Source organism: Ursus arctos, unplaced genomic scaffold, assembly GCF_023065955.2.
Source record: "Ursus arctos isolate Adak ecotype North America unplaced genomic scaffold, UrsArc2.0 scaffold_24, whole genome shotgun sequence".
Lineage (NCBI taxonomy): Eukaryota > Metazoa > Chordata > Mammalia > Carnivora > Ursidae > Ursus > Ursus arctos.
In genome coordinates, this window is record NW_026622919.1 from 7,558,147 (window position 1) to 7,573,122 (window position 14,976).

Here is a 14,976-nt window from a genome sequence, read left to right on the forward strand (position 1 = left end):
GGGTGGCAGAGGAAGCCGACGAAGGGCATAGAGAAAGTGAGCCGGGGGTATGTTTGAATTTTAAATAGGGTTGTTAGGGAAGGATTTTAATGGGAAGCAGACACTTGAGCAAAAATGAAGAACAGGGTGAGAATCACATGTTCTTCTGGGAGAAGAACATTCCAGAAAAAGGGAAGGAAGAGCAAAGGTCCTGGGGTCGGTGGGTGCTTGGTGTTTACAAAGCTCAGCAAAAAGCCCCATGCGTCCCAGAGTGTGTGCAGGGCAGCACGATGGGAGACAGGTCCAAGCAGCGACCTGGCCTACATCACCCAGGGCCCTCAAGGGCTTTGGCTGTCACTCAAAATGAGAGGACAGCCGTGGAGGGTTGGGGGCAAAGGAGGGCCACAGGTGACTTGGGTTTTTAAAGGACTGCACTGGCTGCTGTGCTGAGAGCAGTCTGAAATGTGGAAAGCAGAAACCCCAAAGGGGACTGAATTATCTGGGTGAAGCGTGGTGGTGGCTTAGGCCAGGCAGTAGTGGCAGTGAGAAGTGTTTGCTTTCTGGCTCAATTTGAGCAGTGGAGCTGGTAGAATTTGCTGACCTGAATGTGGGGTGGGAGAGAGGAGAGGCAACAAGAATTTATAAGCAATTGGATGATGGAGCTTCCAGACACAGAACAGGAAAAGACAAAAGAGGGTGGAAGGAGGGGGCTTGTGGAGTCAGCTCCACACGTCTGTTGGACTCCCAGGGGGAGACACCAAATGGAGCTGGGTTTACGTGTCTGGAGTTCAAGAGAGAGAGTCTGAGCTGGAGATGTGAACTGTGGAGTCCTCAGTATATAGATGAAAGCCTGGAGATTAGACACATATACACAGAATACACAAGAAGACTGAACACTGAGATCTAGGACCAAAAAAAGGGACTGAAATCTCAGAACCTACATAAAGAATGTGCTTCCTGAAGAAGGGAGGACTCTGATGCACCAAATATTACTGAGAGCTCAAGCAAAATGAACTCTAGGGAGCAACTGTGCAGAGATTGTCAGACTACAGCCCCAGGGCTCAATCTGGCCCCCCACTTGTTTTGTAAATAAAGTTTTGTTGAAACACAGCCACACTCATCTGTTTATAAATTGCCTGTGGCTGCTTTTGAGTTACCACAGAGATGTGTGGCTTGCAAAACCTGTGATATTCATTACCTGGCCCTTTACAGAAAGCTTGCTGAGCCCTGGATTATTTCATTAGCCCCTCTGACAAGGGTTGGGGGCTGGGGATGCCGGTTGGAGGGATTCGAGAGAGAACGAGGGGAGGCAGCAAGTACAGGTACCCCTTTTAAGGAGTGTTGCTCGAAAGGGAAAAGGAAACGAATTAGAAACAGTCAACAGGGGGTTTTAAGACAGAAGAAGTGACAGCTAGTGAATCTGCTGCTAATGGTCCCAGGAAGAGGGGAAATGCGGTGATTCTAGGAAGAGTGGAAGCCGTTGGGGGTGAGGTCCTGGAGGAGGTGAGAGGGGCTGGGATTTCGTGCTCGAGTGGAAGGAGGTCTTACAGAGGAGCCTGCGGTGCAGCCAAGGTGGAGGGAGGCAGGCAGAGGGTGTGGACGCGGGCAGGAGGAGGTATAGACGCCGCCGGGAGATGGTGGAGAAAATCTCATCTGATTGCTTCTGATGAAGGAGCCGAGGTCGGAATGAGGAGGGGAAGGGCAGTGGGGAAGGAGTGGATGAGACCGGGTGTAGGAGATGCACACAAGGCCAGGGGACCAGACGGTGTAGCACCGTGAAGACTGGAAGTGTGAATTCCCTCCAGTGGCCGTCAGCTGCGGCGTGCGGCCGTGGACCTGATTTAACCGAGGCTGAAGTTGGCCTGTGGGATCTGATGAAGCCCAAAGGGCAGGGGATTGAAATGGTAGCTACAGGGGGGTGATGGTTCACTCCTCCACCTGCTCCCACCTGCAGGACGTGCTTATTCGTTCGCAAGCCTCTGTCAAGCACTGGCCGTGTGCCAGGCACGAGTCTAGGTGATTGAGACGCAAGGGAGCTCAATCTACCAGGACGTCAGCCCCCTGCGGAGTGTGCCTCCTCGTGGACACCTGACTACCTGTTGGCATACGCTGTGACTCGGCTGTGTGCCCCTTGGGGGCTGGGGTCAGTGCTCAGCCCTTGGTGCCATGTGCGCAAAGGCCAGTCTGTGGTCATGTGACAAAGGTCTGCTGAATTCAAGTGCTGAGTTCAAGCAGGGTGCCCTGCCCTGGGTCCTGGGCCCCAGTCCTCCCTCCACCCAAGAACACGGCTCCAGCACTGACCCTCTGTCCTGCACTATCGTTCTCTCCCCCTGGGCAGTGCACAAAAGCATTCTGAACTATATTTCCTCTTTTGAATGCCTTTTCCCGACATCTTGTAATCTGCCAGCTAGCAGCCATGTCTCTAGTTGGTCCCTTTACAGCAGAAATCCTCCAGTCTTCTGGACCCACCACCTCCAATCCCTGTCCTCCTGGTGTCTCTTGAACCCGCTCCAAGTGGCTTCTCACCCCCGATGAAAACCTTTCCTGTCTAGCCCTCAGTGATTCCTATGTTCAGTGGAAGTCAGATGGAAGCCTCACCCTATCTGGCTTAGCACCAGCGTTTGACCCGGCAGACCTGTCCCTCCTCTGAGAAGTGCTTTCTTATTTCCGCTTCCCTGTCTGGCTGTTCCCCCTCTCACCCTGGCTTTTCCAGCCTCTCCCCATTCCCTGAACATCGAAGCCCCCAGATCACCTTGGGACTCTTTCTACATGCATTGTTTCCATGTGCAATCAACAAGTCCCATCTGTGTGCTGATGTTCACCCTGGCCTTTCCCCTGCACCCCAAATTCAGCAGGACCTTCGTCCATGGTTGTGTGCCCATCACTATGAACGTTACTTAATGAACAGCCATATCTCTCTCTGGTATCTCCTCGTGTCGGAAGAATTGTTTTTAAAAGTGGGCGGAGTTAGATAAAAGCAAGCATTTCTGGGTGACAAGATGTCCTGAGTGCCAGGTGGGGACCCTTATATTAGCTTCCTCCAGGCAAATGGAGAAATTGACTTCTGTGGCACGCAGAAACCTCCTTGGCCAGCAGGTGGCGCCAAATACTCGCTGATCGTCCCGGGAGCCTGAGGCTTGCCGCTTTCCTGTGGTCCTCTGTTCAGAGTTCCTGACGCTAGTAAGGAATCCGAGCTTTGAGCTTCGCCGCCCCTGAACGCTAAGTAATCGGCAGCAGGTGGACTAAAACCTTCTTCACTCCTTACCACCTTAGCTCCTCCTCACCTTGGTCCTGGAAAGTGGGGTGTCTTTAGCCCCACTGGTCAGCCCACGAAACCGTGGCTCAGGGGAGTCACCTGGCGAAGTCACCGTGCTCGTGAAAGGTGCGCTGGGGTTCAGCCCCAGGCCGGCCTGCAGGTGAATTCGCGTGCAGGTAAATCGTCAAGGGCCTTGTCAGTCGGCAGGTGCTTTGCGGCAGGTGCAGGGCGGGCCTGACTCTAAGCAGCCCCCAGGTGATGTGGGCCCTGTGCACTCTCCTCTGGGTTGTGACGGAGTCTACGCACCCTGCACCTCCCTCCCCGGCTCAGGGTTCGGAAGCGCAGAATTGGCATCTTCCCCCGGTAACCATAGTCCGAGGGCTGATGTGCCCGTGCTGTGCTAAACCGTCCAGGCACCTCGGCTGTGCTCTCCCGGAGTTTAGTCTGGCAGAGACTGAAGTAGTCACTGTGAAAAGGAAGGTTCTGGAAGGGTTTCTAAAACAGCTCTTAAATACTTCTGTACTGTTCCTGAGTGACCCGTCCAGGGTGTGTGGACGGTATGCACGAAGGTGTCTCCGTGACCCTGGGGCTGGCAGGGGCAGGAGGAGAGTCAAACGTGTCCCCCTTACTCCCACAATTGGCTGTGCCCACAGATTTATTTCTGGGAAGCCCAGCGGCGCAACCTCACGGAGCGGGTGAAGACGCTTTTTCTGGCCGAGAACGGCGTGAAACTCAAGAACCTGACCGGCTATACGGCCTACATGGTCAGCGTGGCAGCCTTCAACGCCGCGGGCGATGGGCCTCGGAGCCCCCCCACCCGGGGCCAGACCCAGCAAGCAGGTGGGGGAGAGGGGCAGCAGGGGAGGGGGTGGGGGGCACCTGGCAGCTGTGCTCCCGGGCTGGGGGGTGTGGTGGAAGCACCTTAGCTGGGCTGGGCACCTTAGCTGCCGAGATGATGGGCTGGGCACCCAGGCCCCACGAGATGGTCTCCAGAGGGGGCGAGCACAGCCCAAAAAGAGGGGCCGACATGAGAGGGCTCAGAAGACAGGCTGTCCCCAGAGAGCCTTGGAGAGAGCCCGCAGATGTCCCCTGTGCTCCCCACATCTTGTAGCCCACCAGCCCATTTCTTCCCGTGCCTTGTTCCCACCTGGCTTTCTCACGGGGCCCCATCTTTGCTCCTTCGACGAGTATTTACTAAGCATCTTCTAGAGACCCTCACTGTGCTAGATGCTGGGAACACAACAATCCCGGTCCCCGCCCTAGGGAGCGAGACAGATCATAAACCCATACCTAGATGAAACGGCCTCAGGGGGCGGTGACTCTGAGCAGTAGAAGGACGAGGGCAGGAGCAGACACGTGGCCTGGGACAGGTCTGCCTGCAGCAGCCCCCGCGGGCTGACAGCTGAGACCTGAGTGGGAAGAGCCCAGCGTGGGAAGCTCTGCAGGAGGAGTTCCGGGCAGAGGGAGAAGCAGGTGCAAAGGCCTTGAGGCCGGAGGGGATTAAAGGAACAGAAAGCCGGGTGGCTTGGGAGGAAATGGCCCAAGAGGGTCGGGGAGCCTTGGAAGAAAGTCTGGGATTGGTTCTCGGTGTGGGGGGAGTCATTGGTGGGTTTAAGCAGTTGCACAACAGGATCCGGTGTATGTTGTTTTTTTTTTAAGATTTTATTTATTTATTCGACAGAGATAGAGACAGCCAGTGAGAGAGGGAACACAAGCAGGGGGAGTGGGAGAGGAAGAAGCAGGCTCCCAGCGGAGGAGCCTGATGTGGGGCTCGATCCCATAACGCCGGGATCACGCTCTGAGCCGAAGGCAGACGCTCAACCGCTGTGCCACCCAGGCGCCCCTGGTGTATGTTTTTAAAAGCTAGCTCTGACAGCCTGGCAGAAGACACAGTGACAGAGGGGTGAGGAGGGAGGCAGGGAGGCCAGTTAGGAGGCTGGACGGTGATGGTCGGAACCCTGCTGCCTGCACATGCAGAGCTGGGCCTATATATAGTGTCCAAAGACACTTCTCGGGCAGTGATACGCTAGCTCCTTCCAGAACCCCTGGGATGGGTGTGGCAGGTGTTACCCATTTCAGTGAGCAGGGGTGGCCCGGGCAGTGATGCTTCCTGCCCAGGCAACCCCCCTGGCCCATCAGTTGGGGGGGGGGGGCGCAGAGGCTGGAGGCCAGGACAGGTGAGCCTGTCCTGGGCTGTCTTCACTGCACGGCAGCTCCTTCGCCTGTAAGAAGCTCTCTCCTCATGGATTTGAATACAAGCCTTTTGTCCTGAGCCCCCTGGAGCATCGTTCCCAGCCTGTGCTTCCCATCCAGTAAAATACCTTCTCTCTGAAAGAGAGGGCCGGACCGTGGAGTCAGTTCCTAAGCATTGTCCTCTTTGGGGACGGGCCATGGCTCCGGGAAACCCTTTTCCTCCCGCTGGCTCCCGAGGGTCTGGTCTGTCTGCCTGCTCGTCCAGACCACTCTCCGTCAGTGTCATATGTCTGATGTGAGCCCCTGGAAGCCTGGAAGCTTCCGGCAGCAGAACAAAGTGTTCTGACCCATGTCCCCCTTGCTTAGGGGAGGCAGGAAAGGCCCCCTGAGCTCGCCTCCCTCCTTCAAAGACTGTGGGCTGGGGCTGCCTCCCAGAGCTGGAGCGGAAGCAGGGTCCAGATTAGCTTTGGCTCTGTGGGGGGGCGGCCCCCGGACAATAATAACAGCCTGGTCATCCCGCCTGGAGCCAGCTCTGTGCTTCCTTCCCTTCCCCTCTGGCCTCCCCAGCAGAGTCCCCCACGGCCCCCATGCTTTCAGGGTCGTTCCAGACTTCTCTGGCCAAGAAAGCATCTCTTCCAGATGGTTTGATTGTCCCTATTTTGGGCTGCTTCTGACAGCGTGGTCTCTCCGTGACAAACCCAGTGGCCCTCACTGGAGAAAGGCCACAGTGCCGAGGTTCTGGTATCTTTTTCTTCACCACCTGCCTCATGCTCTGAGGCCCAGATGGGCCCTGCCTTCCCCAAAAGACAAGCCCTACAAAGCCAGGACCTCTCCTGGCCCCACCACAACCCTGGAGGTTCAGGACCACTTAGCAGGAAGAAACGGAGTTCTCTAACTTTAGGGAGAGGATAATTCTTTTTCCTCACCATTCTTGGACTCTGGTATTGAAAAGAGAGTGCTAGCAGTGTCAGTGGGGGAGGGGAGGGGCACAGATGACCTCCGATGACCCCCTCCCCTCTCTCTCTTCCCTGGCCCAGACCCAACCGCCCCTGCTGGTTCCTGGAGGCCAAGCAGGGCTTTGAACGTCCACGGGAGGACAAAACAAACCCTTTGCTGTCTCCCCGCAGCCCCCAGTGCTCCCAGCTCAGTCAAGTTCAGTGAGCTGACCACAACCTCGGTGAACGTGTCCTGGGAGGCCCCGCAGTTCCCCAACGGTGTCCTGGAGGGTTACCGGCTGGTGTACGAGCCCTGCACCCCCGTGGACGGTGAGTGGGGCTCTCCCAGCTCGGCTCCCAGGGCCTTTCTCTCTTTGGGGTCACTGCACAGAGTTAGCTAGGCGGCCAGACCGTGCCAGACTAAGGAACGGGAAGGCCAGGCACTCACACCTCTCAAGGTCTGGGAGCCCCCTGGGTAGGCCAGGCAGAGGCCACGATGAGGAGAGCCTGTCCTGTCCACCTGCATCTTGTCCCCATGACCTCTGCCCTCTCCTTCCTGTCCGAGGGAGAGACGGCCCCTTTCCTGGGGCCTGCACCTGACCACAACTCCTGGCCTGCCCCCCGCCAGTGTCCCAGAACACAGTGCTGCTTTGCAGAATGAACAGGCTGCTGGCAGGCAGGTGATGGTGGGAAGACTGAGGGCCATTGTTAGCTCGGCTGGCCCAGGACTGCTGGCCCCCGCAGCTCTCCCAGGCTCCTCCCTCTGTTCTGACCAGGCTCTGTAGTCAGGGAAAGGTGAGCGTGAGGAGGTGACCTCAGGCCATCAGGCCAACACCTGCGAGCCAGCTCTGGAACTGGACCCAGGCAGCCAGCAGCCCCTCTAAGTAGATGGCCATGCCTTCTGGGCTCATTCTGGGCTCATTCACATCGGCGTGGGGGCAGAGAGCTGGCAAGCGTCTGACATCCACGGTCAGGGTCAGCACGGCCTGGCCTGGAAGCCTGGGAGTGGGCAAGGGTCCCCAACCAGGGCCCGGAGGAAGGGGTGGGGCAGGGGCCGCTGGGGGCACTAAGGATAGCTAGACGAACAGGGCTCTGGGTGAGAGGAAGGCAACTTGCACATCGGGATTCTTGATTGGAGGTTCACAAGGGAACAGGGGTGCAGTAACTCCCCCAAACTTGCGCTTTCCAGGGGGAGGCTCCAAGGCTCTTATCAGATTCTCAAAAGGGTTCCTGACCCCACGAGAGGCAAAGACCTATCCAGAATAAGGCTGACATTCTAAATTTTGGGGGGCAGGCACAGGAGGGGCCATCAGGGCCCCCCCCTTCCTGGGCCCAACAGCATCCTAGCCACTGTGGGACACCACATCTCCTACAGGCTCCCTTCCTTCCCTCCTCACCTTGGTGGGACTCGGGAGACCTAGGGCACTGCTCAGCTTTGCCCCCTGCTTGCTGGTGGGGAAGTGCTCCCTTCTTGTCTGGCCAGCTGGCTAACTTCATGCCCTCGCCTACTCCTGTGCACTGCGATGGCCAAGCTGATGGGACCGTCAGGCCCGGGGCGTGACTGCGTCTGCACCCCCAGTTCACGCCTCAGCCCCAGGTTCAGGTCAGCAGCAAACAGGCCTCACAAGAACCCAGCGACCCCTGCCCCTTTCCTGTTGGGAAAACCACAGCCCAGCCCGATGAGGGATTTGCTCAGAAATGTCAAGGAATGGGTCCCCAGCGCCGCTGTTCCAGGTCCTGCATGGGTGACTTCCTTCCCTCAGAAGGGCCGCTCGAGCAGCCCTTTTTCTGTCATTGGATACTGACTTATTCATAAGACAGTCTGGGCACATGCCAGGTGCCAGGCGCTCTTTTATTTAAGCTCGTAACCTCCTGTCCATGATGCTGTCGATACCCTCATTCCGTAGAGGGACAAACCAAAGCTAGGGGCAGGGGAGGGCCAGCAGCAGGCTGCGACCTGCAAAGCCCATCTCCCAGGGGTCACCACCATGCTCGGGGGACACGGGAGAGCACCCCCAGGCCCGACCCCTGGGGAGGGGCGGTCGGGAGGATTTTGACCCGTGAAGTACAAACCTGAAAACCATCCCAGCCTCCCCTCTAGTTGCCGTGATCTGGGGTGCAGTTGTTGGAGGGCCCGCTGAGAGCCCCCAGTCCTTGCAGGTGGACCCGAGGCTGTCCTCGGCTGTAGGGACTCGCTGCATGTGTCTCCCCTCCAACTCCGGACTCAGGTGGTGTCTCCCCAGAAGCCCTTCCAGAAAGGTGATCCTTGGGATTCCAGTTCTGTGGAATTCGGGGGGGTAGAATTCATTTGGGGTACAACAGTTCAAGGAAACAGGATGGGGGGTCGTTTCCCACCTGAGGCTGAAAGACCCCGTGTGTACTCCCTGGACAGATAGACCATAGCTCTTCTCAGACTTCTCCAGCCAAGGAGCCCTCTCTCCCGAGTACGGCCTGCAGAACTGTGTGTCGGGAAACACGGCTGTGTGGCCTGACATCAAGGCCCCCCCGCAGCCACCACCGGCCCCCACCGCCCCCCACATGCTGTGCTTCCTTCCCAGGTGTCAGTAAGATCGTGACCGTGGACGTGAAGGGGAACAGCCCTCTGTGGCTGAAGGTGAAGGACCTGGCCGAGGGGATGACCTACCGGTTCCGCCTCCGAGCCAAGACCTTCACCTATGGGCCAGAGATCGAGGCCAACGTCACCACCGGCCCCGGAGAAGGTAGGGGAGCACGGGGCGAACAAGGAGGCTGCTGCCCTCCACTCACTGCGTCCAGCCCCTGCGTCAGAAGGGGGTGTCCAGAGCTCTGCTAGATCCTGGAGGTGCAGCGGTGAGGGGGACGGGGTCTGGTGGGACACGTGGCAGAGCCACAGCCCGAGAGAATACAGGGGTGGGGCCTGGGGGGAGGAAGGGGGACGTCCAGGCCACAGCCAGGGGGACCTGCCGGGCCACGTCCTCCCTAGACAGAGGTGACAGAGGGAAGAAAGGAGCAGGGCGGTGAGAGGCGCACTGGGCCCGAGTGGGGAGGGGAGGGAGACGCGGGGGACCAGGGACCGCAGAGTGGTTCTGTCTGGTTTATGACACTTCCTGAGGTCAGCCTTGGGCCGGGGGAGTTTTTCAGGTACCCGCTGTGGTTACGGTTTGTTCTCCAAAGTCCTTGTCACCCAGGCAGGGCTCCTCTCCTGAACACAAGAGCCACCGCCCACCCACTGCTCCCTCCTTCCCTGAGAAAGGACACAGCCCATCTCAATCTTTCCCTGAAATCCCTCTTCCTCCCCTTCCTCCTCCTCTTCGGCCTCCTCCCTCTGTTTCCCCTCCTCCTGCTCCCTGCACTATGGGCCAGAGCCCAGCTGAGCTAGGCCTTGGGGGGGTGGGCAGGGCCTGAAGAGGCCACTTGGCCTTGCCTCTCACCTGTCAGGCAGGTGTGCTCACCTGTGCTGGGCTGGGCTGGCCCCCTGCCCTCTCTCTTCGTGGGCACTTTCTGTTCCTCGCCCCTGGTTCCGCAAAGAAGCCGGCTGGCTCCTGGGCTCCTGCGGACAAAGCCTGCAGGGCGGCAGGAGGAAGCCGCCCCCCCTCTGCCCTGCACCTGCCCCCAGCCCCTCCTGTGCCGCCTCTTCACCTGAGCCAACTTCCCTGGGAAACAAAAGCAGGAAGCGAGCTGGCAGGGACAAAGGGAGGCGGAGCAGTGGGGACAGGAGAAGGCTGGAGGACAGGCTGTTCTAACCTGAGGCTTGAAGTGTCCCAGGACGGCGTGGGAAGGGGGCAGTCAGGAAGTTCAGAGGAGGTGGTGGGGGTCCCTCTGAAACAGAGCTGAGCTGTGCCTGGTGAGTGTGGGTGAGGAAAGGACGTGCCATCATGCATCCTTTTCTCTCCAGGCCAGGCAGTCACTGGAAGTGCTGGAAGCTTCTAGTTCAGGAGTTGAGGACAGCTCTCAGCCTTGAGTTCTGTGCTGTGCAGAATGAGAACTCGGGGTCCTGAGAGCACCCCCACCCCACCCTTCACAGCCCGCTCCAGCTTGGTCCCACACCCCCTGACCCCTCAGCCGCCTTTGCCCTGAGCTGTAGGCAGGATGCACGTTGAGGAAGGAAGGAAGGAAGATGAGGCTCTCGGCGGTCACGGGTCGGGACTGGACACGGGCCGGGCGGTGGGCAGCCAAGCTCTGGCCGTGAGTCTCCAGGCTCCTTGCCCCTAGGCGTCCATAGCAGACACTCGGCACTCACTCGGCCCAGCGGTCACCCCCCCACCCACTCACCAACTTGTTCCCCTCGTCCCACAGATGTGTAGGGAGCACCTACTCTGTGCCCAGCCCCGGGGGTGCAAGGCTCTGGGTCTAGTGAGGAACAGACACATAGAAGACAGCACACAGGGTCCCGGCTCTGGAGACAGTAAGAGCTTGGGGGACAGGCACCCCCAGAGAGGAGGGCTCAGGACCCTCCTTAGACAGACCTGGCTCACTTCTCTGACTACACAAGCGGGCTCTCCCCTGCTTGGGCTCCTGGGGCTGGTGTCCAGGTGGCTGACGTGACAGGCCGCCACCTCCACGTACTGCCAGGTCAGCCAGCAGCAGAGCCCGCTCCTTCTTCCTCCCGTGCTCCCAGCCTCCTCCCTGGCTCAGCGGCAGTGGGCACATTTCAGGCAGGAAGCGGGGAGGACACTGCCATCCTAGGCCAAGAGACAAGATGTCAGGGAGCCCTTCGGCCCCCCAAAGTCCAACTCCCCACTTATTCTAGGCCCACTCCACCACCATCACACCCACCTCTACTGTCTCCCCAGGACACATCCCTTCAAGCCTTGCATTCCAAAAGGGCCTCACAGATGGGGAAACTGAGGCGCCGGTGGGCTACGTGACTTGATTAAAGTCACCCATCTAGTGAGTTCGGGTCTCCTGACTCTGCTCCAGGGATCTTTCTGGCATTACCCTATATACCTCTCCTGGCCTTGAATTTGGAACAGGGAGGCGGGTGTGGGTGACCCAGAGAGCATAGTTGGTCTAGCCTGAGACACTCTTGGGGCCTCGGCGCTCTCAGGGTTTCTGGAGACCCTGGCTGGGCTTGGAGGTTTGGCTGCCCAGCGCCCCTGCTAGAGCACAGGGGGCCGGGCTGGGGGCCATACGGCCTCTTGCCCACCGTGTGCCGTTTGCAGGTGCCCCCGGGCCGCCTGGAGTGCCCATCATCGTGCGGTACAGCTCCGCCATCGCCATCCACTGGTCCAGCGGAGACCCTGGCAAAGGGCCCATCACCCGCTACGTCATAGAAGCCAGGCCATCAGGTACGTGCTGCCCTGGGCTGAGCGCGTCCCTCTGGAGCGGGTTCTGGGTCGCGCCTTCTCCTCCTGCTGGAGTCCCTCCACCTGGCGGCCTTGTGTCCTCCTGAGAAGGCCCCTGTGCCACTCCAGATGAAGCTGAAGGTGGCCCTGGGGCGAGTGGGAAATGGAGCATTGCACCCTTAGGTGGGGGACACCCCGGGGTCCCCTGGGGAATGGCACTTAGCACCAGATGAGGACCAACTCAGAGGGAAGATCATTCAAGAAACCAGAGGAGCAAAGAGTCTGCCTCCCCCCTTGATGAAACACCATGTTTTTCAAGAAACCCCACTGACCAGTGTCTCGTCAGGAGGCCACTGTCCCCAGGGACACTGGCCGCCTCCTTGAGGTCCGCCTTTGCTACCCCGATGGTCTCAGCAGTTCCTGTAACTGTACCAGGGGGGTGGGCAAGCCTGAAATCGCATCACAAGAGCTTTCGGAGCCCAGGAGACCAGCGATGGAGGAGTCGCTCCAGGGGGCTGCTCTCAGCGCTCCCGTTTCACCTTCGCCGTCCCAGTGACATCTGCTTCTCCTGACTCCCCTTACCCGCAGGAGCCCTCGGCCAGCTCTCCCGGCTGCCAGGTTTCCCAGTGCATCAGAGGTGCCCGAGCCGGCCGAGAGCTGGAGGCTTGGTATTCCACAGACCTGTGATTCGCCGGTTGAACTGGAGAAAGGAAAACAGCACGAATAGCAAATAATAATCAGAATGGGAGGTAGTCAGACATATCAGTAGCTAATACTTCTAACGACAGCACCAAAGCATCCCAATGGCAAACTTAATATCTCGGTAACTGAGCGCTAATCATCTCAAGAGCAAAGAGTTAATGCCAGCTGTTCCAGGAAGCAGCCACCCCCCCCCCCCCCGCCGTTGCCCTCATCTTTTGCTAATAATTGCAGTGGCAAATAGCTATTTCATCTAGCAGCTCCCATCCAATGTGTGCCTGGAAGGTATATGTGGGGTTGGCTCTCTCCCCCACCCCAGATGGTCCCTCCCCAGCCGTCCGGTGCCATGCGTGAGTTGGCCAGGAGAGCGCCATGTGCTTCTCCCCACCAGGGCCCATGCCTCTGCTCTCCATCCAAGTGGGCCGGCCGGGATGCCAGGCTGCGGAATGTTGGCTCCAGACTCCGGGTCTGCTGATTCTCCAGCCTTCCCTGGGAGGCCCAGCATGGGACCTGGTGTTGTGGGCTTGGGGGCTGTGCCTTGGTGCACACAGGTGGGCTCAAGGCAGGACCCCCTAAAGGGTCGGGACGGGAAGCAGTGCCCGAGAGCTGCGACATCAAGGGCCGTGAGGATGCAGTGAGGGTGGAGAGCAAGGGGGAAGCCGGGCCACTCCCTGGGCTGCTGGAGACATCTCCCCGCCTCCGCGCCCCCGGGTCCTACATCCTCCTCCTCTCCAGGATGAGACTGCTCTTGTCCCGTGCTCCCCCGGCATTGCCGGATAGCATCGCCACGCACGCCCACTTTCTACAAACCGGGACCTGGCAGGCGCTGCAGGGCGGGGAGGGGCTCACTCGAGGTTTCTGGCCCGTGGAACCCGCCGTGCACATCAGCCGACTCCTGGGGCTGGAGGCCAGAGCCCCAGCATGGCTATTCCAGCAGCTTCGGGCCTGGCCCCGCTGCCAGGGCCCCACCCTTTGTTTCTGTGCAGGCCGAGCCAGGTGGCTCGCACAGCAGGCAGCAGGGTCCTGGCCGAGCCCGCCCAGCCGGCTCTGAATCCGCTGTGGATCTCACAGGGCACCATCCTGGACACCCGGCGGGCGTTCGGTGCTGGGGGGAGCCCGACAGCTCTAGGCCGAAGCCCCAGCTCTGCCTCTTAGAGCTGCCTGACTTGGGAGGATGGGTTCTCTGTCTCTCTCTCTACCGTCTGTTAACATTGGCACAACGGTTCTCCTCCCCGCCACTGCCGTGGATGTGAAAAGTGAAGCCCTTAGAACCGCAGTGCTTGATGAGGAAGGAGAGTCATTGCTGTAGTGTCCTCACCGTCATCATCGTCGTCACCATGACTGTCATTGAAAGTGAATGAGAGCTTTCGGGGCCATGGGAGGAGAATGGCTTTGCACCCCAGACCTCGGATCTCGGGGCACGTAGCACTGAAATCAGAGCATGTGATGTTCAGAGAAGGTCGGGGAAGAAGGTTTGCATTCAGTGAGGACCCCAGTGCTGGGCGCTGGGCTGCAGAGGCGAATCGGGCACGGTCCTCGCCCCGGAGGGACCGCACAGCCCAGCAGGGGAGAGCCACAGGGTGGGAGAGGCAGATGCCCAGAACGAAGACGGAAGATGGTAGATGAGGCCGAGCCCGGAACCCCGCGCCTTTGTGAGGACAGCAGGACGCAGACGGGCCCACGGCTGCCTTCCGGTTGGCGGGATCTGGATGGGGAGGGCTGAGAGGTGGCTTCGGAAGGCACCGGCACAGTCTTGGTCCCCAGTTCAGAGGGGACGAGGCAGGTGAAGGTGCCTCCGCTAGAGCTCCTGGCATGAGTGGATCGGTAACAGGTGTGGAGAAGGAAACAATCCGTCAGCCCCTGGAAGAGGCTGGAAGGGCCACGCTGGAGCTGGGGGGTAGCCCAGGTCCCAGCAGGAGCTCAGGAACAGACAAGGAGAAATAGTGCCTGGCTGAGGCTGAGGCAGGAGCTCGTCGGGGCCTCAAGGTGACCTCCCTAGAGTCCGCCACGGGATGGTGGACCTAGGAGCTCAGCCCACCGAGGTCCTTCTGAGATCTCGGGCCCCCTGGACCGTGTGAAAATGGTGATTTGACACCTTGGTTGTCAAATCAGCCCTTCCCTGGCCCGGGCGGGGGACTAACCGCCCTTCCAAGGGCCACGCCAGCCCCACTGGCCCTGCGTGGAGCCTCCGGCCAGGGCCCCCCTCAGCCTCCCCATCACGGGACCCCAGCAGGTGCTTGACCTTCTCTTGTGCAGGGTAGCACGCTCACCGCTCCTTTTGAATGAGGTGGAAATGAATTAGGTCCCAAGGGGGTGAGACCCAGAGAGCCGTGGACAAAGGGGCAGGCCTTGAAAGTCAGGAGCTGAAAGGGTGGGGTGGTTGGGGACGACGTGGGTGGAGAACAGATGGGGCCCCTCTAGGCTTGCCTGGGCTGCTCAGATCTGTGTTGCTCAGCCGGGAGGCCGCTGGGGTTGGGCCCCGTCAGTGCACCGCTCACAGGCGAGCCCAGCCCCTCCCGTGGCAATTTTAGGAAGGGTCTTCTTTTTTATCTGATGCCACTACTGTGTGTACTTTGACTAGGAAGGGGGATGAGAAAAAGAGGGGCCCAGGTAAGGAAAGGAGGGTGTACCCGCGTGCTACAGTCAGAGG

The 14,976-nt window shown here is 59.4% G+C and overlaps 1 protein-coding gene and 1 long non-coding RNA gene across 4 annotated transcripts in view; one reads left to right on the plus strand and one right to left on the minus strand.

The window, feature by feature from the left end:
• Positions 1–14,976, plus strand: part of SDK2 (sidekick cell adhesion molecule 2) — a 254,736-nt gene that overhangs the window by 224,613 nt on the left and 15,147 nt on the right. For both annotated transcript variants that reach the window (XM_057318008.1, XM_026512320.4), the window contains exons 37-40: positions 3,889–4,075; positions 6,556–6,693; positions 8,922–9,083; positions 11,505–11,630. In XM_057318008.1, coding sequence (XP_057173991.1) covers positions 3,889–4,075; positions 6,556–6,693; positions 8,922–9,083; positions 11,505–11,630 — 613 coding nt within the window. The remainder of the gene's footprint in view (positions 1–3,888; positions 4,076–6,555; positions 6,694–8,921; positions 9,084–11,504; positions 11,631–14,976) is intronic.
• Positions 8,197–12,994, minus strand: LOC130544723 (uncharacterized). 2 transcript variants are annotated; one of them, XR_008961248.1, is made up of 3 exons: positions 11,489–12,994; positions 9,795–11,024; positions 8,197–8,643 (listed from the first exon to the last, which is right to left on the minus strand). It is a non-coding gene; the product is annotated as an uncharacterized LOC130544723 (long non-coding RNA). The 2 variants fall into 2 exon arrangements; XR_008961247.1 differs by having other exon boundaries at positions 8,719–11,024.